The sequence below is a fragment of the Pleurodeles waltl genome, chromosome 4_1 (genome assembly GCF_031143425.1).
Source record: "Pleurodeles waltl isolate 20211129_DDA chromosome 4_1, aPleWal1.hap1.20221129, whole genome shotgun sequence".
Classification (NCBI taxonomy): domain Eukaryota; kingdom Metazoa; phylum Chordata; class Amphibia; order Caudata; family Salamandridae; genus Pleurodeles; species Pleurodeles waltl.
In genome coordinates, this window is record NC_090442.1 from 732,367,767 (window position 1) to 732,394,292 (window position 26,526).

Below are 26,526 nucleotides of genomic sequence, written 5' to 3' on the forward strand. Positions count from 1 at the left end.
TTAATGTACAACTGCCTTTTTTTATTTGATACTGCTCAATAAGCATACAGCAAAAATGTGTGTGCCACAATAATGGTGTTTCCAATATAGGTTTTTTATTTTGGTCATGCCTGAAGGAAAATTGAAGGTTGTTTGATGGTCTTCATTTCTTAAAGGCACCTGTCAGTCTTATCCGAGATTGTTGATATCACAGTGAGTCTGAAAACATGGGGCTATAGAAAATGATGCAGTTTCTTTATTTGAGCATAACAGGAACGAGGTAACATGGAGACAACAAAGTCCTCTATAACTATACAGAATGTGTATTTAGTAAATTGTTTGACAATTAAGTCCCTTTCTGTATTTGAGGTGTTACCTGATCAAAATGGAATCAAAGATTGTGTCACAATGTAGAGCATGTTGGGAGGAATCTGACATCATAGTTAAATGCAATGAAAATATTATTTCTGTAGAGGTAGAGGACATAACAAAAGGGTATTTTCTGCCAAGATAGTTATTCAGAAAAGTTCCTTAGAGGGTTAGAGTAGGTTAATAGAGACTGCCAAGGTCTTATTACAGCCATTGGATAAATAGGACACATTGAGAGGGAGCAAACTCTATATGGGATGATCAGGAAAAATTCACACATTTGAATCCTGCTTTGACATTTTGAAATATAGAAGGAAGAATTGGAGGGGCAATGACATACAGAAAGCTTTGTGTTCTGGCCAGTGTTGAACTTGTCAAAGAATTGATAGGTCAGGTAGATAAAGCTTGGAGTTTGGAGAATTCTTTCAGCATGCCAGCATGAACGAGGTTATTTAAACATAACTAATAAGGTCAAATGTGGGTAGATACTATTGAGACAGCATTATTGGAAATATCTTAGGAAGTGCGGAGCAACTGCTCCGTTTCAAATGTGGACATGGTGGTCCCAACAGGTGATCTGTCAGAGGCTCTCTAGAAGTTGCTGTGAACTTAGATGCTTCACCCAATGTATTCTGGAGATACACTTGGAAATGGCAGATTGTAGTAGTGTGGTAAAATGGCAGACTGAGGCCTTTATTGCACTGTCTGGAGCATCTCTCACACCCTGATCATGATCTTCTGAATCTTATGATCAGTATGTGGTAAATGGCTATGCCATTTAAGAAATGTCCCAGGCAGTCTTGGTAAAAAGGAAAGCACAGAAGGAGTGCAGCTGAGTTGCCAGAGTTTAACCTGTACGGTTGTTGGTTACTACTAACAAATTTCAGATTTGTCAGATAGGACAAATAGTACACTTGAGGAAAGCTTTCAAGAGGCATCTGTTCATGCATGTTTCCATTTAAGGAACTACTGTTGTTTCTGTCAGCTATTTAGAAACGTGGTAGTCTCCTTGAATCCCTGTCATTATTAAAGAATGAAGAACCAGAACCTTATGGGCCTGGCGGCGCAGGGTACGCCTGAAATCTCCTTGGATTCACCTGCCTCAACTAACAGAGACACAGGACACTCTGTCAGGCGTAAAAGATCAGATTTTATTAGCTGCAGCTAGTACAGTTGTCCAAGAAGTACACAAGGTATGTTCTCAGGAGACTGCCACTTTACTTTGTGGCGCACAATCTTATATACCGTATAAAAACCATTTATTAACTACATACACTCCCAGAACACATAGAAAGGAGCCAGTAAGAATAATGTAAAGATAGAACAGAGCCAATAGAAATGTCGGAAAACAAGACAGCACCAATAGAAGGAATTGGAAAACAAAGTATCAAGTGACTTAAGGTTGCCTCCCCTCCAGCTGTGTTTGTCACCCCTCCCTTGAACTAATTCATTAACCGATCCACAACGAAGTTGCATGTGGTGCGATAAGTTTGTGTGCGTTTGGAGGACAGTTGTGAAATGAGAGAATACTAGCAAAGGACAGCGAAGGCCAGACGATAAGATAAGATCGGCGGAGAATAGTGTGAGCCTACAGATAGTTGAAACAAGGATTAGAAAACCAGACAGGGATTAGTGTACTCGGTCAGACCTTAATACCAGCCTTGTAAAGATAAAGGCAGAAGGCTGTTTTGAACACCATGTTGCAGAATAAGCAGAAAAGGCAGAATGGACTTCGTTCGCTGTGCTGCCTGAGTGAAGGCAACATAAAATGGCGGCGGGCCACAAAATGGCGGGTCGATACGATCGTATTAAAAATCGAATTTCCTCAGACCCTCCTTTTGCCAGAACTCAGGCAAGATACACAAACTCATGTTAATCTGAGTCGATGTCTATGGCCATGAGGTCATCAAGCTGTTGCTGTACCATAATTTTGATATTCTCTGCTCTTTGTGACTTGGGTTTGGGAATACATGCAGTAGCACATAGGTTGCAGATGGCAGGACCGCAGTGCATACAAAGACAACAAGAGAATATAAAAGCTAAAATTACTCCAAAGAATGTCAATACCTTCCAACCCCATTTGGACAGTAATCCCCAAAACCACTCTGAAAAGGACCAATCTCCTTCGTCCTGATGAATCGACTCGGAGATTATGTGTAACTTAGAGATAGCTTGGTATACTGTCGGAGCGTCATTAGGTATGAAAATACAGCAACTTGATCCGATCAATTTGCATACTCCACCACGGTCCGCAAGAACAAAGTCTAAGGCAACACGGTTCTGCAAGGTCATAAGACGATCAGCCTGTAGTTCAGCTGTAATGTTACTTAAAGCTCCTACAGTGATGTCTATGGTGGTTTCTACGACACGAACCAATTGCCTTATATTTCTGCTGTTGGCCATTGGACCCCAGAAGGGAAGAAATCCTTTGAGGAAATCTCCTCCCTCTTGTCCTGCTGTGTCTTTCGAATCCACAATCCCTCTGCCATATCTATTTTTATGATGGTTCGCAGGAGCGGTGTATGTAGGGGGAAGAAGAAAGGCTATATAACAAGTACCAGAGAAATCAGCTGGCAACCATGTATAAGCCCTATCGTGGCAAACGAAGTATGTACCTTGAGATGGTACTAACGGCAGTGAATTCAGGGCTGAATAAACATATGTATGGGAACATAAACTTTCTCTTTGTCCGGTGTTTGGAGTTCTACCATTTATTTGCAGACAGAAATTTCCTTGTTGGGGTATGACCCGTATCGGAGGAGATTTTCCTTGCTTAACCTAATCATTGAGGCTGGAAATGTAATTAGTTATGTTCCAATTGGTATATGCTTTTCTTTCATCTATGGAAGCTTCACTTTTTTCCATGATTTTAGCCATAGCTACCATTCCCTTTATCAATAAACTATGACTGAAATCTGAACCAACACTATGTGAACTGACAGGTTGTTTAATTTTACTTTGATATGCATTATTGAAAATGACAAAATAAGCCCAAGCGGAACCTTCATAGGAGAATGGAAGAACTAAATATGGCATTCCTTTTTCTACCGTATGTGGTATGAGTCCACACACCCAACAGTCAGTTGTATTGATCACTAACTGATGTTGATGTAACAACTGGACGAAGGAATTGTTAAAGTATTCAGTTCTTCTGATGAGTTCATGCTGGGGAAGAGTGTGAAATAGGTGCGGAGAGATAGTAGAAGAAGATGTAGAGGTAGGAGAAGAGACAACTTTTTGCTGCAGAGTAATAATGATCCAGTTTACAGATGCCAAAAGAATACACGACAATATAATGACGCATAGAGCAATATTACAACGACTATTTATTTCTTTACAATTATTCTTTACATTTTTACTTTCTCTTTTATCTAATGTAGCCTCCATCTTTCTAAGTGGATGCTCACGGCAATCTTCCTCAATCACTGTAGTCACGATTATCTACCGTCCTATGACACTGTGAGGTCCTGCAGGCCTATTGCCACTTACTCAGGTCGTAACTAAGACTCCTACCGTGACCCTGCAACCGGGATAGAGTACTACATAGGAGAGAAATTTACAAGTTCTTTGGTCTTGGTCTCAAATTATAGCGTTCCTGTCCAGAGGCAGTCTGGTTTTGAAACAATGTTCCTGGATTTGTCGTGTTCAAGCGACGATGCGATGGTATTGCTTCTTGAAGGATGTCGTCGTCCTCTTTCTCAGAAAGTGTTCCAATTAGACGCGCATCACTGAATGGTACAAATTGCGGAACTTTCTCACTTTCAGAGTCACTGATGCCTCTACGGACCCACTGATCGAAAGGCAAGGGCAAAGGCACTTTCTTGCAGTGCACGGCATGCACCCAGTTTTTCTTTCCTTCGACTTTAACTGCTGTTCTTGTGGTCAAAAGAACCAGGCGTGGCTCTCTCCATCTGGGCTCCAAATTTCTCTGTCGTTGGAAATTTTTCGTGCAGACCCAGTCACCTGGTCGGATGGAATGACCTGGGTCTGTGGAAGCCTCTGGTAGAGCACTCTGAACCTGTTGATGAAGAACACGCAATTTAGTTGTAAGGTCATGCAAGTAGTCAATCAACATCGGGTATGGCAAGTCTGAGTATTTCTTAGGGCGAGGAACTCCCCATACATTAGCTGGGCGACCAAATATCACTTCGTAAGGGCTAAGCCCCAAACGAGATTGTACTGCTGTTCTGGTGGACAGAAGAGCCAATGGTAAAGCATCAGGCCAATTAAGTCCTGTGCTAGCTTGCACCTTAGCAATTTTAAGCTTCAAGGTTCCATTGTAGCATTCTACTAAACCAGCCGACTGTGGGTGATTCGCCGCGTGGAACTTCTGTTTTATGCCAAGACCTGCACAAACTTTTTGCATGACTTGACCCACAAATTCGCTCCCATTGTCACTCCAGACAATGCGCGGCAAACCAAACCTAGGGAAGAATTCTTTCAAAAGTATTTTGGCAGTTGATAAAGCAGTATTGTCCTTCAGAGGGTAGGCTTCTACCCATCTAGAAAAAGCACATACTACCACCAGAACATATTTGAGGTTGTTGCATCGTTCCATGTGAATATAATCGATCTGCAACACCTCAAATGGATATGTTGGAGGAGCAAAATGACCTGCTGGAGTTGGGGTTCCCTTTCCCGGATTGTACATCAAGCAAACAATACAATGTTTTACTACATTATTTGCACACTTTGGGATCCCCTCATTTTGCCACACTGGAGCCAGAAGTTTACATATTCCTTTTGCACTTAGGTGAGCTGGACCATGTGCCATAGTAACTACAGGTAGTACATAAGCATCTGGTAACAGCCAACGTTGATGTTCTGATAATTCAACCCAACATCCCATCTCATCTAACATTCCTGTACTTTCCTTCCACTTTCTCAACTCATTCTCCGTAGCCTCTCCTTGAATTGATTTCACACTCTCTACTGTATCTTCACACATTCCCTTTTCTCTTACGCAGTTTGCGGGACCTGCAACATACATTCGACTTGTGTTGTCTCTGGCTGTCTTTTTCGCTACCTCATCTGCAAATGCATTTCCTCGACCAACATCGTCCACAATCTTTTTGTGTGCACTACACTTCACGATCGCTATCTGAGTAGGCATTGTAAGTGACTCAAGAAGTTCAGTCACTAATTGACCATGTTGTATCTTAGTACCATGGGAAGTAAAGAATCCTCTTTCCTTCCATAAGCGCCCAAAGTTAAACGCTACACCAAAAGCGTATTGGCTATCAGTGTACACGTTTACTCTTTTTCCTTTGGATAACACACACGCTCTAGTTAAGGCTATCAATTCAGCTGCCTGAGCTGAATTATGTCTAATGCGTGCTGTCTCCACAATCGTATGCAAAGTAGTAATAGCGTAGGCTGAAACTGTATCTCCATTCGGGAGCTTGAAACAAGAACCATCTACCCATAGTGTTCCATCTGGTTTCACTAATGGCGTGTCTTTTAGGTCAATTCTACCCTTAGTCTCTTCTTCAGTACGGAGAAAACAATCATGCTGTTCAGAGACATCTCTCTCTTCTGGAAGAGGCAACAAAGTAGCTGGATTCAGGGTATTACATCGTTTGATGTGTATGTGACTAGCCAAAAGCGTCAGCTCATATCCGGACAACCGAGCACTCGTAAGATGCTGCGTTTTTGTCCTATTTAGTAAAGTATCCACTGCATGTGGCACCATAACAATGAGAGTATTATCTAGCACTACTCCAGCAGACTGTCGAATAGAAATTGCTGCTGCCGCTGTCGCCTTAAGACAACTAGGCAATGCTTTAGCTACTGGATCTAACGTAGCTGAGAAATATGCGCATGGTCGCTGTTGATCTCCAAAACGCTGCGTTAAGACTGACAATGCACAACCCTCTCTTTCGTGGACATAGAGCGTAAAGGGCTTACTGTAATCAGGAGTACCCAATACAGGAGCAGAACACAAAGCAATACGCAAATCAGTAAAACTCTTCTGACATTCGTCAGTCCACGGAAGAGGCTGAGGCGTATCTTTTAAAGTTAGCGCCAACAGCGGTTTAGCCAATAAAGAGAAACTCGGAATCCACTGTCTACAATAAGAAGTAATGCCCAAAAAGGCACGTACCTCTCTTTGTGTGGATGGCACTGACATTTGTGCAATTGCCCGAATTCGTTCGGGGGTTAATCGTCGTCCCTCCTTTGACAAGAGATGACCCAAATAAGTCACCTCGCGACAGACATATTGTAATTTAGAAGGAGAAACCTTGTGATTCAGATCAAACAAATGACGCAACAGTGCAACGGTCACGTTTTTGCAAATCTCCTCTGAATCAGCGGCAACTAATAAGTCATCCATGTACTGAATGAGAGCGGCACCGGACGGTAAGGAAAAGGCATCAAGATGACATTTTAGAGCTTGACTGTAAATAGAGGGACTTTCACAATAACCTTGAGGTGCGCGTTTAAACCGGAAGCTTCGGCCTCCGAGGGAAAAACCAAAAATATCTCTACTCTCTTCGGCGATGGGAATACTAAACAAAGCATTCTTTAGATCAATAACTGAAAACCAAGTCGCTGTAGAAGGTATCATCGTCAACAGAGCAGTGATATCTGGGACTACAGGAAACTGCGGTACGACAATCTTGTTTACCTCCCGAAGATCAATTACAAAACGATAAACAGGAGGCTGAGAAGGATCAGTGCGTTTAAGAACCGGAAGAACAGGACTGTTACATGTATTTCCTCTCGTTTCCTCAACCACACCCTTCTGAATCAAATCATGGACAATTTCCAGAAGTGCTTTCTCACCTTCAGTAGAGATTCTGTATTGCGGAATACGTGGCATTTCAGCATTGGGCTTAAGAGTAACAACATAAGGTGGGATCTCAAGACAACCAACGTCATTCGGACCCGTAGCCCAAAGCGTTTCGGGAAGAGAAAGCAATTCAGGTGGGAATTGATCTTTTGATAAGTACATTGGACTAGTCATTTTCTGTCCTAGAGTGAGGTATACACCAGAAGGTGAACAATATATCGTAGCATGCATTCTTTTTAATAGATCTAAACCCAACAGATTTTCACCACAACCATTCGTCAGAAGAAGCGGAGCTTCTAAATCATAAGGGCCTATTGAAACAGGCAAAGGGCAAGAAACTGGATTGCGAACAGGGGCGCCAGAAAATCCTACAGATACATTCGTTAAGCCAGACAAAGGTGCGCCAGGGAGTTTAGAATGAATGATAGAGCTTCTCATGGCACCAGTATCTAAAAGAAATGGCTCTGAAACACCCATTGTAGTGACATTAACATAAGGTCCATTCTGATCCACTGGAATTGACGTAACCCCCTTACTTTGTCCATGGCTGTCCTATTCAAAATGAAGACTTTAATTCCCTCCTTCAATATACTGATCCTCACTGTAATACTGTGTAGACCTAACATTTTGCTGGTCAAAGTAATTTCCGGAATTTGGAGGAACAAAAGAACGCTGCTCTTGGGTTAACACACCTCGACCTCTACCTCTATTTGCTGACTGAGGACCACCACGACCTCGTGAAGCAGATGTTGCTCCATTACGCTGCAACAATGCCGGACAACTGTTCTTAAAATGACCTTCCTCCCTACAATAAGCACATTGATTGGGACCTAGCAAAGGTCTTGGAATGAATGGTTCAGGCTTTTGATACAACCTCTGAAACTGCGGAGGCTGTTGAAACTGAGGCTGAACATAACGAGGAGGATAAGCCTGTTGCAAGAGAACTTTAGTTTTTAATTCTTTCGTCTTTTTCTCTTGTTTTTCCCTTTCTTCTTTGTCTCTATTTTCATAATATTGTGCAGTAGCCAATATCTGGGCGGAAGAAGAAACTGCCCATGAACTCTCGGAGTCTTTTAGCTTGTGTGATAGTTCAGGAAGCAAGTTATATACGAACTTATCCACAAATAATCGCTGTCCCCCTTCTGTAGCCATATCTTGACCACTGTGATCAATGAATGTCTCCTCGAATCGGGTAAAGAAATCGGAAACACTTTCATCTTTCTTTTGTTTACATGCTGCTAGCTTATCCCAATTAACTCTCAAAGCAGGCATCATTGTTTTCATTAATGTAATAATCCTACCAGGGAGTTCTGAGATCAAAGCGTCGGGCTTTGCACCACCTACTTGACCTCTATCTGCGGCAATAATAGCGTTCCAATCGCCGCCTAATTCTTGAGCGTGATCCTCTCTACGAATTTTAGCCCATATTGTCTGTGGAACTACATTTCCCATCAACATGTCAATATCTGCTAGATTCATAGTACATGCATCAACTGTTTGCGACAACTCTTTATAGTAACCAGCAGGATTTTTGCGTGGATCTGGTAGTGACTGTTTAAGTGCTAAAACTTCAGACCTTTTCCAGGGGACATGTACCCATATGCGCTGAAAATGCGCAGGAATAGCTGGATTAGCACCTGCTGCTGCAACTTCTTCCTTCCATATTGGAGAAACCTCTCTCATGGGATAGTTTTTCAGTGCTGTCCTAACTGAAGGATCAGAATCAGGAAAAGTCTGTGAGAACAATAGGGATCTGAAAGAAATAAGTGTTCTGACAGCGTTTTCAACCTTAGGACCCACAATAAGTCCTTTGTCAAAGTCAGCCTGAACATCTAACAGATCCTGTGGGACCGAACCCAAATTCATATCCTCCCATTCTTTAGCGAGAGTATCGCACATAACTTTAAAAACATATCTCTGCGTAGGTGCATTCCATTGCAGAAAGGTGGACATAATATCAGACGTACTATATTGGGGACCCTTCTTGATCCATCTACAAGCAAGTGAGTCCAATTTTTCTCGCTCTTCGGAGTCTGGGAATTGACTACGAGACTGTCTTCGAGAAAAAGCTGGAGACACATTTAAAGCTTCAAAGAAAGGTGATAAGAGACCAGAGACAGTATCTGCAAATCGCTTACGCATAGATGGAGAATTTGACATAAGGATAGGGGACAAGGTATTAGGTGAATTAACTAAAGGAGCATTAGGAATTGCCAAAGGAGCAGAAGGCAAAGGAGTTAAAGGCAAAGCTGGCATAGGCAATACTTGAGGAGGCAAATGTGGAAAAGCTGGAGCAGGCGGAAGCACAACCGGCGGCTGAACAGGCTGTAACATCGGGGGTGCATTAGCACCTTGTACATAGGGCGGAGGCAATTTCAATAAGTGGGACATTAAGGGATCTTCCTCAAAATCTTTTCTCTTATCAAGGGAAGAGATAGGCAACGTCGGATAGCATTTATCTATTGCCATTCGATGCTGTCTGTCTGAAATTTCCATTGCATTATCTATTTCATCATCTTTGAATTGCTGAGCAGCCTGTATAATCGTCATTCCCTGTGTTTTCCTATCTCGTTTCGCTTGTTTAATTTCTCTCTGTTTGGCTTCCTTACGCCAAAGGCGAAAAGAGTCAAACATTGCCGGCCGGGCTTTTCTTTTAAATAACGTTGCTTCTAAATTATCTAGCACATCAGTTTCGAAACTACCATTTTCTGGCCATTTTAAAACACCATCTTTCTTTGTATATCGGGTCCATGTCTTATTAAAGGCAATAGGACCAACACCATGTTTAGAATAGAGCTCATATGTGGGAGTTCCAACCGAAGGAATCGGACAGGAGTCCTCAAGCTGGGAGTCCCTATTACAACCAAAGCAACAAAGTTTTCCAAACTTAGTCAGACCAGACATCTCACGATTTTTACTGGCTGTTCACAAACATCAAGGGGGTAAAACTTTCAGTTTACACAGCACAAATGCACTTACCCCTCGGCTTTGGCCACTGCAATGGCCAAATCTAAGGACCTAAGGACAAAACAAAGACCAAAATTTGTGGGCGCGACCCACCAAATACTTAACTAAGGATGTCTTCTTACACCAACAGAGACCCGTCTATCGTCTCGCTTTACCATACATCATCAAAGAAAGGGCCAAGGCAGGGCGGCAGTCAGGGCAGCAGTCGTCAGTAGCCGTCAGGAAGGAGTAACCGCGCTGAAAAAGACCTTCGGACCACTTCGACATACAGGGGTCGCTTGACGTGGCTCGCGATTCCTCCAGAATTTTCTTGCGGGGTTCCTCACGACCTTCAGGCAGAACCGGTACCGCTGAAGCCGCCCCACGTTGGGCGCCAGTTGAAGAACCAGAACCTTATGGGCCTGGCGGCGCAGGGTACGCCTGAAATCTCCTTGGATTCACCTGCCTCAACTAACAGAGACACAGGACACTCTGTCAGGCGTAAAAGATCAGATTTTATTAGCTGCAGCTAGTACAGTTGTCCAAGAAGTACACAAGGTATGTTCTCAGGAGACTGCCACTTTACTTTGTGGCGCACAATCTTATATACCGTATAAAAACCATTTATTAACTACATACACTCCCAGAACACATAGAAAGGAGCCAGTAAGAATAATGTAAAGATAGAACAGAGCCAATAGAAATGTCGGAAAACAAGACAGCACCAATAGAAGGAATTGGAAAACAAAGTATCAAGTGACTTAAGGTTGCCTCCCCTCCAGCTGTGTTTGTCACCCCTCCCTTGAACTAATTCATTAACCGATCCACAACGAAGTTGCATGTGGTGCGATAAGTTTGTGTGCGTTTGGAGGACAGTTGTGAAATGAGAGAATACTAGCAAAGGACAGCGAAGGCCAGACGATAAGATAAGATCGGCGGAGAATAGTGTGAGCCTACAGATAGTTGAAACAAGGATTAGAAAACCAGACAGGGATTAGTGTACTCGGTCAGACCTTAATACCAGCCTTGTAAAGATAAAGGCAGAAGGCTGTTTTGAACACCATGTTGCAGAATAAGCAGAAAAGGCAGAATGGACTTCGTTCGCTGTGCTGCCTGAGTGAAGGCAACATAAAATGGCGGCGGGCCACAAAATGGCGGGTCGATACGATCGTATTAAAAATCGAATTTCCTCAGACCCTCCTTTTGCCAGAACTCAGGCAAGATACACAAACTCATGTTAATCTGAGTCGATGTCTATGGCCATGAGGTCATCAAGCTGTTGCTGTACCATAATTTTGATATTCTCTGCTCTTTGTGACTTGGGTTTGGGAATACATGCAGTAGCACATAGGTTGCAGATGGCAGGACCGCAGTGCATACAAAGACAACAAGAGAATATAAAAGCTAAAATTACTCCAAAGAATGTCAATACCTTCCAACCCCATTTGGACAGTAATCCCCAAAACCACTCTGAAAAGGACCAATCTCCTTCGTCCTGATGAATCGACTCGGAGATTATGTGTAACTTAGAGATAGCTTGGTATACTGTCGGAGCGTCATTAGGTATGAAAATACAGCAACTTGATCCGATCAATTTGCATACTCCACCACGGTCCGCAAGAACAAAGTCTAAGGCAACACGGTTCTGCAAGGTCATAAGACGATCAGCCTGTAGTTCAGCTGTAATGTTACTTAAAGCTCCTACAGTGATGTCTATGGTGGTTTCTACGACACGAACCAATTGCCTTATATTTCTGCTGTTGGCCATTGGACCCCAGAAGGGAAGAAATCCTTTGAGGAAATCTCCTCCCTCTTGTCCTGCTGTGTCTTTCGAATCCACAATCCCTCTGCCATATCTATTTTTATGATGGTTCGCAGGAGCGGTGTATGTAGGGGGAAGAAGAAAGGCTATATAACAAGTACCAGAGAAATCAGCTGGCAACCATGTATAAGCCCTATCGTGGCAAACGAAGTATGTACCTTGAGATGGTACTAACGGCAGTGAATTCAGGGCTGAATAAACATATGTATGGGAACATAAACTTTCTCTTTGTCCGGTGTTTGGAGTTCTACCATTTATTTGCAGACAGAAATTTCCTTGTTGGGGTATGACCCGTATCGGAGGAGATTTTCCTTGCTTAACCTAATCATTGAGGCTGGAAATGTAATTAGTTATGTTCCAATTGGTATATGCTTTTCTTTCATCTATGGAAGCTTCACTTTTTTCCATGATTTTAGCCATAGCTACCATTCCCTTTATCAATAAACTATGACTGAAATCTGAACCAACACTATGTGAACTGACAGGTTGTTTAATTTTACTTTGATATGCATTATTGAAAATGACAAAATAAGCCCAAGCGGAACCTTCATAGGAGAATGGAAGAACTAAATATGGCATTCCTTTTTCTACCGTATGTGGTATGAGTCCACACACCCAACAGTCAGTTGTATTGATCACTAACTGATGTTGATGTAACAACTGGACGAAGGAATTGTTAAAGTATTCAGTTCTTCTGATGAGTTCATGCTGGGGAAGAGTGTGAAATAGGTGCGGAGAGATAGTAGAAGAAGATGTAGAGGTAGGAGAAGAGACAACTTTTTGCTGCAGAGTAATAATGATCCAGTTTACAGATGCCAAAAGAATACACGACAATATAATGACGCATAGAGCAATATTACAACGACTATTTATTTCTTTACAATTATTCTTTACATTTTTACTTTCTCTTTTATCTAATGTAGCCTCCATCTTTCTAAGTGGATGCTCACGGCAATCTTCCTCAATCACTGTAGTCACGATTATCTACCGTCCTATGACACTGTGAGGTCCTGCAGGCCTATTGCCACTTACTCAGGTCGTAACTAAGACTCCTACCGTGACCCTGCAACCGGGATAGAGTACTACATAGGAGAGAAATTTACAAGTTCTTTGGTCTTGGTCTCAAATTATAGCGTTCCTGTCCAGAGGCAGTCTGGTTTTGAAACAATGTTCCTGGATTTGTCGTGTTCAAGCGACGATGCGATGGTATTGCTTCTTGAAGGATGTCGTCGTCCTCTTTCTCAGAAAGTGTTCCAATTAGACGCGCATCACTGAATGGTACAAATTGCGGAACTTTCTCACTTTCAGAGTCACTGATGCCTCTACGGACCCACTGATCGAAAGGCAAGGGCAAAGGCACTTTCTTGCAGTGCACGGCATGCACCCAGTTTTTCTTTCCTTCGACTTTAACTGCTGTTCTTGTGGTCAAAAGAACCAGGCGTGGCTCTCTCCATCTGGGCTCCAAATTTCTCTGTCGTTGGAAATTTTTCGTGCAGACCCAGTCACCTGGTCGGATGGAATGACCTGGGTCTGTGGAAGCCTCTGGTAGAGCACTCTGAACCTGTTGATGAAGAACACGCAATTTAGTTGTAAGGTCATGCAAGTAGTCAATCAACATCGGGTATGGCAAGTCTGAGTATTTCTTAGGGCGAGGAACTCCCCATACATTAGCTGGGCGACCAAATATCACTTCGTAAGGGCTAAGCCCCAAACGAGATTGTACTGCTGTTCTGGTGGACAGAAGAGCCAATGGTAAAGCATCAGGCCAATTAAGTCCTGTGCTAGCTTGCACCTTAGCAATTTTAAGCTTCAAGGTTCCATTGTAGCATTCTACTAAACCAGCCGACTGTGGGTGATTCGCCGCGTGGAACTTCTGTTTTATGCCAAGACCTGCACAAACTTTTTGCATGACTTGACCCACAAATTCGCTCCCATTGTCACTCCAGACAATGCGCGGCAAACCAAACCTAGGGAAGAATTCTTTCAAAAGTATTTTGGCAGTTGATAAAGCAGTATTGTCCTTCAGAGGGTAGGCTTCTACCCATCTAGAAAAAGCACATACTACCACCAGAACATATTTGAGGTTGTTGCATCGTTCCATGTGAATATAATCGATCTGCAACACCTCAAATGGATATGTTGGAGGAGCAAAATGACCTGCTGGAGTTGGGGTTCCCTTTCCCGGATTGTACATCAAGCAAACAATACAATGTTTTACTACATTATTTGCACACTTTGGGATCCCCTCATTTTGCCACACTGGAGCCAGAAGTTTACATATTCCTTTTGCACTTAGGTGAGCTGGACCATGTGCCATAGTAACTACAGGTAGTACATAAGCATCTGGTAACAGCCAACGTTGATGTTCTGATAATTCAACCCAACATCCCATCTCATCTAACATTCCTGTACTTTCCTTCCACTTTCTCAACTCATTCTCCGTAGCCTCTCCTTGAATTGATTTCACACTCTCTACTGTATCTTCACACATTCCCTTTTCTCTTACGCAGTTTGCGGGACCTGCAACATACATTCGACTTGTGTTGTCTCTGGCTGTCTTTTTCGCTACCTCATCTGCAAATGCATTTCCTCGACCAACATCGTCCACAATCTTTTTGTGTGCACTACACTTCACGATCGCTATCTGAGTAGGCATTGTAAGTGACTCAAGAAGTTCAGTCACTAATTGACCATGTTGTATCTTAGTACCATGGGAAGTAAAGAATCCTCTTTCCTTCCATAAGCGCCCAAAGTTAAACGCTACACCAAAAGCGTATTGGCTATCAGTGTACACGTTTACTCTTTTTCCTTTGGATAACACACACGCTCTAGTTAAGGCTATCAATTCAGCTGCCTGAGCTGAATTATGTCTAATGCGTGCTGTCTCCACAATCGTATGCAAAGTAGTAATAGCGTAGGCTGAAACTGTATCTCCATTCGGGAGCTTGAAACAAGAACCATCTACCCATAGTGTTCCATCTGGTTTCACTAATGGCGTGTCTTTTAGGTCAATTCTACCCTTAGTCTCTTCTTCAGTACGGAGAAAACAATCATGCTGTTCAGAGACATCTCTCTCTTCTGGAAGAGGCAACAAAGTAGCTGGATTCAGGGTATTACATCGTTTGATGTGTATGTGACTAGCCAAAAGCGTCAGCTCATATCCGGACAACCGAGCACTCGTAAGATGCTGCGTTTTTGTCCTATTTAGTAAAGTATCCACTGCATGTGGCACCATAACAATGAGAGTATTATCTAGCACTACTCCAGCAGACTGTCGAATAGAAATTGCTGCTGCCGCTGTCGCCTTAAGACAAGTAGGCAATGCTTTAGCTACTGGATCTAACGTAGCTGAGAAATATGCGCATGGTCGCTGTTGATCTCCAAAACGCTGCGTTAAGACTGACAATGCACAACCCTCTCTTTCGTGGACATAGAGCGTAAAGGGCTTACTGTAATCAGGAGTACCCAATACAGGAGCAGAACACAAAGCAATACGCAAATCAGTAAAACTCTTCTGACATTCGTCAGTCCACGGAAGAGGCTGAGGCGTATCTTTTAAAGTTAGCGCCAACAGCGGTTTAGCCAATAAAGAGAAACTCGGAATCCACTGTCTACAATAAGAAGTAATGCCCAAAAAGGCACGTACCTCTCTTTGTGTGGATGGCACTGACATTTGTGCAATTGCCCGAATTCGTTCGGGGGTTAATCGTCGTCCCTCCTTTGACAAGAGATGACCCAAATAAGTCACCTCGCGACAGACATATTGTAATTTAGAAGGAGAAACCTTGTGATTCAGATCAAACAAATGACGCAACAGTGCAACGGTCACGTTTTTGCAAATCTCCTCTGAATCAGCGGCAACTAATAAGTCATCCATGTACTGAATGAGAGCGGCACCGGACGGTAAGGAAAAGGCATCAAGATGACATTTTAGAGCTTGACTGTAAATAGAGGGACTTTCACAATAACCTTGAGGTGCGCGTTTAAACCGGAAGCTTCGGCCTCCGAGGGAAAAACCAAAAATATCTCTACTCTCTTCGGCGATGGGAATACTAAACAAAGCATTCTTTAGATCAATAACTGAAAACCAAGTCGCTGTAGAAGGTATCATCGTCAACAGAGCAGTGATATCTGGGACTACAGGAAACTGCGGTACGACAATCTTGTTTACCTCCCGAAGATCAATTACAAAACGATAAACAGGAGGCTGAGAAGGATCAGTGCGTTTAAGAACCGGAAGAACAGGACTGTTACATGTATTTCCTCTCGTTTCCTCAACCACACCCTTCTGAATCAAATCATGGACAATTTCCAGAAGTGCTTTCTCACCTTCAGTAGAGATTCTGTATTGCGGAATACGTGGCATTTCAGCATTGGGCTTAAGAGTAACAACATAAGGTGGGATCTCAAGACAACCAACGTCATTCGGACCCGTAGCCCAAAGCGTTTCGGGAAGAGAAAGCAATTCAGGTGGGAATTGATCTTTTGATAAGTACATTGGACTAGTCATTTTCTGTCCTAGAGTGAGGTATACACCAGAAGGTGAACAATATATCGTAGCATGCATTCTTTTTAATAGATCTAAACCCAACAGATTTTCACCACAACCATTCGTCAGAAGAAGCGGAGCTTCTAAATCATAAGGGCCTATTGAAACAGGCAAAGGGCAAGAAACTGGATTGCGAACAGGGGCGCCAGAAAATCCTACAGATACATTCGTTAAGCCAGACAAAGGTGCGCCAGGGAGTTTAGAATGAATGATAGAGCTTCTCATGGCACCAGTATCTAAAAGAAATGGCTCTGAAACACCCATTGTAGTGACATTAACATAAGGTCCATTCTGATCCACTGGAATTGACGTAACCCCCTTACTTTGTCCATGGCTGTCCTATTCAAAATGAAGACTTTAATTCCCTCCTTCAATATACTGATCCTCACTGTAATACTGTGTAGACCTAACATTTTGCTGGTCAAAGTAATTTCCGGAATTTGGAGGAACAAAAGAACGCTGCTCTTGGGTTAACACACCTCGACCTCTACCTCTATTTGCTGACTGAGGACCACCACGACCTCGTGAAGCAGATGTTGCTCCATTACGCTGCAACAATGCCGGACAACTGTTCTTAAAATGACCTTCCTCCCTACAATAAGCACATTGATTGGGACCTAGCAAAGGTCTTGGAATGAATGGTTCAGGCTTTTGATACAACCTCTGAAACTGCGGAGGCTGTTGAAACTGAGGCTGAACATAACGAGGAGGATAAGCCTGTTGCAAGAGAACTTTAGTTTTTAATTCTTTCGTCTTTTTCTCTTGTTTTTCCCTTTCTTCTTTGTCTCTATTTTCATAATATTGTGCAGTAGCCAATATCTGGGCGGAAGAAGAAACTGCCCATGAACTCTCGGAGTCTTTTAGCTTGTGTGATAGTTCAGGAAGCAAGTTATATACGAACTTATCCACAAATAATCGCTGTCCCCCTTCTGTAGCCATATCTTGACCACTGTGATCAATGAATGTCTCCTCGAATCGGGTAAAGAAATCGGAAACACTTTCATCTTTCTTTTGTTTACATGCTGCTAGCTTATCCCAATTAACTCTCAAAGCAGGCATCATTGTTTTCATTAATGTAATAATCCTACCAGGGAGTTCTGAGATCAAAGCGTCGGGCTTTGCACCACCTACTTGACCTCTATCTGCGGCAATAATAGCGTTCCAATCGCCGCCTAATTCTTGAGCGTGATCCTCTCTACGAATTTTAGCCCATATTGTCTGTGGAACTACATTTCCCATCAACATGTCAATATCTGCTAGATTCATAGTACATGCATCAACTGTTTGCGACAACTCTTTATAGTAACCAGCAGGATTTTTGCGTGGATCTGGTAGTGACTGTTTAAGTGCTAAAACTTCAGACCTTTTCCAGGGGACATGTACCCATATGCGCTGAAAATGCGCAGGAATAGCTGGATTAGCACCTGCTGCTGCAACTTCTTCCTTCCATATTGGAGAAACCTCTCTCATGGGATAGTTTTTCAGTGCTGTCCTAACTGAAGGATCAGAATCAGGAAAAGTCTGTGAGAACAATAGGGATCTGAAAGAAATAAGTGTTCTGACAGCGTTTTCAACCTTAGGACCCACAATAAGTCCTTTGTCAAAGTCAGCCTGAACATCTAACAGATCCTGTGGGACCGAACCCAAATTCATATCCTCCCATTCTTTAGCGAGAGTATCGCACATAACTTTAAAAACATATCTCTGCGTAGGTGCATTCCATTGCAGAAAGGTGGACATAATATCAGACGTACTATATTGGGGACCCTTCTTGATCCATCTACAAGCAAGTGAGTCCAATTTTTCTCGCTCTTCGGAGTCTGGGAATTGACTACGAGACTGTCTTCGAGAAAAAGCTGGAGACACATTTAAAGCTTCAAAGAAAGGTGATAAGAGACCAGAGACAGTATCTGCAAATCGCTTACGCATAGATGGAGAATTTGACATAAGGATAGGGGACAAGGTATTAGGTGAATTAACTAAAGGAGCATTAGGAATTGCCAAAGGAGCAGAAGGCAAAGGAGTTAAAGGCAAAGCTGGCATAGGCAATACTTGAGGAGGCAAATGTGGAAAAGCTGGAGCAGGCGGAAGCACAACCGGCGGCTGAACAGGCTGTAACATCGGGGGTGCATTAGCACCTTGTACATAGGGCGGAGGCAATTTCAATAAGTGGGACATTAAGGGATCTTCCTCAAAATCTTTTCTCTTATCAAGGGAAGAGATAGGCAACGTCGGATAGCATTTATCTATTGCCATTCGATGCTGTCTGTCTGAAATTTCCATTGCATTATCTATTTCATCATCTTTGAATTGCTGAGCAGCCTGTATAATCGTCATTCCCTGTGTTTTCCTATCTCGTTTCGCTTGTTTAATTTCTCTCTGTTTGGCTTCCTTACGCCAAAGGCGAAAAGAGTCAAACATTGCCGGCCGGGCTTTTCTTTTAAATAACGTTGCTTCTAAATTATCTAGCACATCAGTTTCGAAACTACCATTTTCTGGCCATTTTAAAACACCATCTTTCTTTGTATATCGGGTCCATGTCTTATTAAAGGCAATAGGACCAACACCATGTTTAGAATAGAGCTCATATGTGGGAGTTCCAACCGAAGGAATCGGACAGGAGTCCTCAAGCTGGGAGTCCCTATTACAACCAAAGCAACAAAGTTTTCCAAACTTAGTCAGACCAGACATCTCACGATTTTTACTGGCTGTTCACAAACATCAAGGGGGTAAAACTTTCAGTTTACACAGCACAAATGCACTTACCCCTCGGCTTTGGCCACTGCAATGGCCAAATCTAAGGACCTAAGGACAAAACAAAGACCAAAATTTGTGGGCGCGACCCACCAAATACTTAACTAAGGATGTCTTCTTACACCAACAGAGACCCGTCTATCGTCTCGCTTTACCATACATCATCAAAGAAAGGGCCAAGGCAGGGCGGCAGTCAGGGCAGCAGTCGTCAGTAGCCGTCAGGAAGGAGTAACCGCGCTGAAAAAGACCTTCGGACCACTTCGACATACAGGGGTCGCTTGACGTGGCTCGCGATTCCTCCAGAATTTTCTTGCGGGGTTCCTCACGACCTTCAGGCAGAACCGGTACCGCTGAAGCCGCCCCACGTTGGGCGCCAGTTGAAGAACCAGAACCTTATGGGCCTGGCGGCGCAGGGTACGCCTGAAATCTCCTTGGATTCACCTGCCTCAACTAACAGAGACACAGGACACTCTGTCAGGCGTAAAAGATCAGATTTTATTAGCTGCAGCTAGTACAGTTGTCCAAGAAGTACACAAGGTATGTTCTCAGGAGACTGCCACTTTACTTTGTGGCGCACAATCTTATATACCGTATAAAAACCATTTATTAACTACATACACTCCCAGAACACATAGAAAGGAGCCAGTAAGAATAATGTAAAGATAGAACAGAGCCAATAGAAATGTCGGAAAACAAGACAGCACCAATAGAAGGAATTGGAAAACAAAGTATCAAGTGACTTAAGGTTGCCTCCCCTCCAGCTGTGTTTGTCACCCCTCCCTTGAACTAATTCATTAACCGATCCACAACGAAGTTGCATGTGGTGCGATAAGTTTGTGTGCGTTTGGAGGACAGTTGTGAAATTAGAGAATACTAGCAAAGGACAGCGAAGGCCAGACGATAAGATAAGATCGGCGGAGAATAGTGTGAGCCTACAGATAGTTGAAACAAGGATTAGAAAACCAGACAGGGATTAGTGTACTCGGTCAGACCTTAATACCAGCCTTGTAAAGATAAAGGCAGAAGGCTGTTTTGAACACCATGTTGCAGAATAAGCAGAAAAGGCAGAATGGACTTCGTTCGCTGTGCTGCCTGAGTGAAGGCAACATAAAATGGCGGCGGGCCACAAAATGGCGGGTCGATACGATCGTATTAAAAATCGGATTTCCTCAAGAATATGTTGTCAATTTCAAAACACCGGTAGAGTTGACTGTATAAATTTACTATTAGATAAAATTAGAGCATGGTTCCTAGGTCTCACTAGGAAATGGCTGATGTCAGCTAGTTGGCTCTTTGTAGTTTTTTTTTTTGCAAAAGTTCAAGGGTGCTGTACTGTTGACGTTGTAACTGACTACTTAGCGTGTGTAAGCAGGTGCCTGGGATTGCTATCAGCTGTGCCTCTTTGGACAGTAACTATCCTTTGAGCAATACACATACTACCTACATGATAACTTTTAAGGGGATTTCCCTGTGGGAGACAAAATACATAAAACAAACTAATACACAACTTAGACGTCTATACAAGGTGAATAGAGGCCTTTGGGAAGTGTCACATGACATGCCCATGAATACTCCGGAAACCCTGCACAACCTCTCCATGTATAATTCTTGGAGTGTTTATGAATTTCTAAAAGCAGTAAATTTGCACCCATCTGTAGATGTGTACTTCTTTGGGTTCAGAGTTACTACTTTTTATCATGAAAATGGTTCAAAATGGGTATTGGGGAGTCTTCTTGGTTCGTCCCAGTTAGTAGACCTCTTATTGTATATTGGTGTGTCATCCAAAGCAAGAGTGAGAGACTGGGTTTAATCAAATTTGGTTTCCTGTGATGAAGAGGATAATGTTAAGTAGTTGATTAGGCACCATGCTTGGAGATGCACTCCATCAAGACCTATGAAGTGCCATGTAAAAAAGGAAAATCAGACAATATCCCAAAGGAAGTTTCTGACTCCTCTCTGTCAACAGGATTGCTTTGTTTGATTGATGGCTGTAACTGGGATTTGTATTTGTCACGTGGCTGCTGTTTTCTTCTAATTGAAGGCATGCTACATAAGTCTGAAAGCCTGAGGCTGTTCCAGGCCCCTTCTACCTGCAGTGAACATCCATGCAACTAAACAGTGTGGAATAAATTGGGTGTTGGAGTGAGTGTGAGGAAACACAGGCCCTCATTATGAGTTTGGCAGGTGGCAGAGGCGGACTGCCAAACTCAAACCTCAGAGAGACCACCTGTACGGACCAAACACCGCTGGCTCTGTTTGAAGTTCACAGCATGACCGATGGGTGGAAACAGCGTTTCCTCCCGCCGGCCCTGCGGTGAACAGGGCCTTAACATTGCAGCCAACTCGTAATCAAGCTGGCGGCAATGTGGCGGGTGCAGCAGCACCTGTTGCGCATTCCACTGCCGGTAATTCGGGCTGTGGAATGCACGACGGGCTGTGCATGGGGGCCCTGCACTGCCCATGCCAAGTGCTTGGGCAGCACAGGGCAGGGAACCCCAAGGGGGGCCTGACGCCCCCATTCCGCCAGCCTTTCCGTGGCGGTGGAACCACCATGAAAAGGCTGGCAGTTTGGGGACTCGTAAGCAGCGCTGCCCTGGCAGATTACAACCACTGGGACCGCCAGGCTGCTGGCAACCTGGCAGTGTCGGCGGTCAGACCGTGGCAGCTCCGCCACGGTCATAATGTGTAGTTGGACCGCCATGACTGCGGCGGTCTGACCACCTCTGTGAGTCAGCCCGCCAGACTCATAATGAGGGCCACAGTGTTTGCATTTCATGTCTGGTCAGCAGTGGGCCTTCAAAGATGAAAGGTTTTGTTCAGATGACAGGGTTGTATAAACAAGCCTGCATAGATAAGAGGGCACCTATGCAGGACGCATTTTGGTATGGGTGGAACTGAGCAGGTGGTTTGAAGCAAATGCTACATGTCTTGGAGAGTGTGATGGAATTGTATAAGGAGTGTGTTGGCATGCTGGAATAAAGTTCAGGGGACCATTGGAAGTGTAGTCCTGAGGGAACCTGCATCGTAAAAACATAAAAATTACCCACCAAATAAACTTGCAACCTGAATGTAAAGTTTAATACATAAATACAAAATGAAATTAAAGAAACAATCAAAAATATCAAATAATCAACAAATTAATCAATTAACTTGGATTGATATAAAAATAATAAATCCCCAATAAACCCAATAATCCGAAATAAAAATGTACTTCATAATGTAAACATGTAAATCTTTAAACAAATAAGTAACAATAAAAAGATAACATAATTAACTAATTAATGTACACAAAACATATAATTTTAAGAAAACACTACCTCCCCAAGCGTCACTAAACCCAGCAACCCGAAAAAAATATAAATAACAAAATGTTTAAAAACATGATAATTTTAAAATAGCATACGTAATAAAAAACAAGACAATATAATAAAATTCCATAATAATTATATAATAGCAAACAATATTTTCAACTTCAATATAAATGAAACAGTTTAAAAAATGTATCCTTCCTTATTTGAGCCACTATATTTCGGTAGACACATTACTTTAATTACATTGTTATAGTCAGACGATATTTTTGATACAATATTTTGGTGGAACACCATGAAAACTCCTCACGAAGATATCAATGTGCAGAACTGCGTGCACTGGGAACTCGCACAGACATTAACACTCAGAAATCCTGTTATGTTAGTTCTTAGGTACTTGCATATGTTGGTTCTTACCTAGCTCTAATTCTATGTTGATGAAATGGAATGCTAGCAGTGAGATTTGTTGGCAGACGAAGTTGGACACGGACATGTCAGCGGGCTGCGCTCCCTATTATGGAATAAACTACGATTACCTTAAATTAGTGTCCAACACGTCTTTAAACATGACAACTCCACTCACCGACAGCCATTAACATTCAAACCTCCTCCCACACTGGGAACTCATGCATAAGCATTCACCCTCAGAGCTCCAACTGATTAAGATTTGGGGTCTCTCCCTCCTCATATAGCTCTCATGAGTCATCTGTAGGTTAATGTGTCCACAAGTAATAACTTGCCTGTTTCTCATTTCTGAGTGGTCGCTGCTCCTTTCAAGCTTGAACTTCTAGCCACAAATCAAAGTATCCGCTGAGGCATATTCAGGGCTTTCCTGGACTTCTCACTCCATTCAGCAAGATTGCTTAGTTTGTACTATATAAATTATTTCCCCTCTGCAAGGGGCAGTATTCAGTCCAGGGCATCATTCTGATTTAGAATCATGTATAGATCAGTACAGCAACTCAACACCTGGTAGGTTAGCCTTGTGATTTAGTCCCCACTGCAGCAGTTTAGGGGACAACTATCAAGTCAAGCGTTTGATTTCTTATCCTTAGTCTTTTCAAGGTTGATAACATGAGTAATAATAATAACACCCATTACCTTGGTGTCAACAGACCGCTCAATTTGTTGTGATCACTATACAAATGAACCGTGGTATTTTAGCCATTGTTTTTATAACATGTACAATCTTTAATTTGCAGTATTTGATCATCATATTCCCACCAAATGGAATTTGATACACTATATAACAATACATTTATAGACAGTGGTGCATACGGATTGCACTTACACGTATATAGAGCTTGTAAATCCGCCTCGTTTTCTGTGTTAGTATCTGTGTTAGTTGTGTTTTGCGCATTAATAAGAATGTATTTGATGTTTTATTTACAGATTTCTCTAATTAACTGTATTGGTATTAGCTAATGTAAAATTCGATATTTTAGTTCAGAGTTTCATATTTTTTAAATGGCTGCAAAGTGTACGTTATCACTGGATATCATAGGGTATACATGTAAATTATGAAATAAATAAAAAAACGCCATGAATATGCTATTGTATTTATTTCAGAGGTGCAGTCACAGCACCTGCGCCAGTAAGCCCTCAACTACGTCTGGTTGACTCCTCTTCTGAACCTTCCATCCTCCCAAGCGGCAGTAATATAACGCAGGACCAAAGCCTTTTCCCCCCGAGCCCTGACACTAGGTGAGTTCATCCACCAGTCTGGTGGCATGTCACTTGTATTTCGTGCCATACCGGGATCATTTGGAACTGCCTCTTACCAAATATTTCATACTTCAGGAAGGCTGATGCAAGTGCTTTTAATATAGTTGTACAGTACATTTTCTAATTGTATTACCATTATTGTTATTGGTATCTGGTACAATGACAATTTTTGAATAGTCCTCAATCATAGCCAGAGGGGTAGAGATGGATCTACAAGTGAAAAGAGAGACCACAATGGTGGCTGCAGCAACCACTGGGATACCAGAGTGACCCTGTGGAACGCTGCCCCGTCCTCAAGCTCCATTTGTCCTTAGAAAGTTATTATATAACGGACTAATTCTCAAACTAGAGGGAAAAAGTTAAACATTGCATGAAAAAAACTTCTTAATAATTACCAAACATAGTGCATTTCATGTTATGTGCAATTCTAGGTCCTGATGCAAATCCAGGTGTAATTCATGAGTAGAAATATTTCCTATTTTCCATTTGCAGTTCTAGGGAGTCCCGGGCCAGCTCCGGTCTGTCCATGCTCTCCTCAGCTGGTGCCTACTCAGCAGAAGGCTCTGCGGTTCTCCATACTCCAACCTTCACCTTCGAGCTGGCTGAGGCTGTGCCCATTGAACCGCTGGACCTGACTGGGATTGGGCCGGCAACGGAAGGTTTGAAAGGTGAACATATCTGACGTTTTATATTAAAGCACTCCCTTTATGTGATGGCACAATGAGTGCTGGCTGAGGTTTGAAGGGTGCGCATGCTTGTGTTTTGAGACAAAATAGATAGTACATACGTGTCCACCAGTTCCTCTCTCCTCAAGTATTACATTTTAGCTACTCAAACAAAAAAGATCAAAGATCTTAGTACTTTTTTATTATAAAAAAAATGCATACATGTATATACATCAGTAAAGTGGCAAAAAAAAAATTCAGTTTGAAAATAATGTGAAATGAAAATTCAAGTAGATGTTTTTAAGATAACATTTTGATACCTTCCCTGATTCAAATTTTAGACTAAAGGAAAAAAAGAGGCATATTTTCATATAGTACGCAGACTCAGAAGAAACGATATGAACTGTGGTTTTAAAAGGATCAACCATTGCTGTGTTTCTGATTAACTATGTGGCCTCTAACTGCAAGGTTGGACTTCTAAGCTGTCCAAATATTTAATTGTTGGACACTTTTGTAAATACCATCTGTAAACCACAACTTACAATTCCAGAAAGCCCAGTACGCCTGTGACTAATATGGCACTTATGCAAGATGTACTTAACGACCGCTAAAAGGGGCCGATAGACTAGACAGAAAATTAGCCAAGTTTGACTTGATTCTCAACTTTGAGTGAAATGCCATTTTAAGTATTCTGCTTCCTTGGGAGCCCTTTGCTGTCAGTATCGTGGTGACCATTTTGTGGACCTGTTCTGGTATCACAGGTGTACGCTCCACACCTCTCTTCCATTCCTTGGGAGCCTTTGCTGTCAGTATTGTGGTGACCATTTTGTGGACCTGTTCTGGTATCATAGGTGTACACTCCACACCTGTCTTCGCCTGCTATGGTCACTTACCAGTGTAGAGAAAGGCTGCATTTGCGATGTCTCCAACAAATCCAAGCCCTCATACAGTGGAATTATATCAAGGCAGAATCAAATACAAATATGACAACTTCACAGTAATAAATTGTAAGTGCAACCATGAAAAATAAGAACCATTTGAGTATTACACAACATATTTTTAACATATTCTGCCTCATACAAAAGTAATTAGTGTTGGTGAAGTTCGCTATATACAGTAGTGACCTTTGGAATGGAATCTTGTTTTTAATAAATAAAAAGATACTCTGTCCTTGTATGCGCCAGGCATTATGAAGCTTAAAGTAGCATGATGTAAGCATGTATGAAGAGATCAACGGAGAGCAAATGTAATCAGTCGGCACGTTTATTGTGGTGTGAGAACCACCAATAATTTGAGGGTAACACTCGAGCAGATTTCTGTAGTCCTCAGATGATATTGTGATCGTTGTAGAAAACAGACTCGTGCCCCTCTCTTAGTGATGGTAATGCGAGGTAGGGGTACATGGAATCCCACAAATCTCTCAGAGAGTCTCTTGCTTTTGCAGGAGGAAGCTAAATGGGCCTCACCGCCAAACGCACTAAATCAGCACCCAAACAAACCTTGTTATTTTGTAGGGATTAGAATTCATTTTGTGCCGTTCTCTTTACATCAGGCAAGATTGTTTATCATAATAAGGAACAACTCAGTAATTAAAAATGATTGATTATGAGAAACAT

The 26,526-nt window shown here is 42.5% G+C and overlaps 1 protein-coding gene across 1 annotated transcript in view; it reads left to right on the top strand.

Annotated features, from left to right (window-relative positions):
- The window catches only part of LRGUK (leucine rich repeats and guanylate kinase domain containing), a 386,639-nt gene that overhangs the window by 352,600 nt on the left and 7,513 nt on the right, over positions 1–26,526 (top strand). Inside the window, exons 18-19 of the mRNA XM_069229317.1 lie at positions 24,090–24,224; positions 24,738–24,913. Of these exons, the coding sequence (XP_069085418.1) occupies positions 24,090–24,224; positions 24,738–24,913 (311 nt within the window). The remainder of the gene's footprint in view (positions 1–24,089; positions 24,225–24,737; positions 24,914–26,526) is intronic.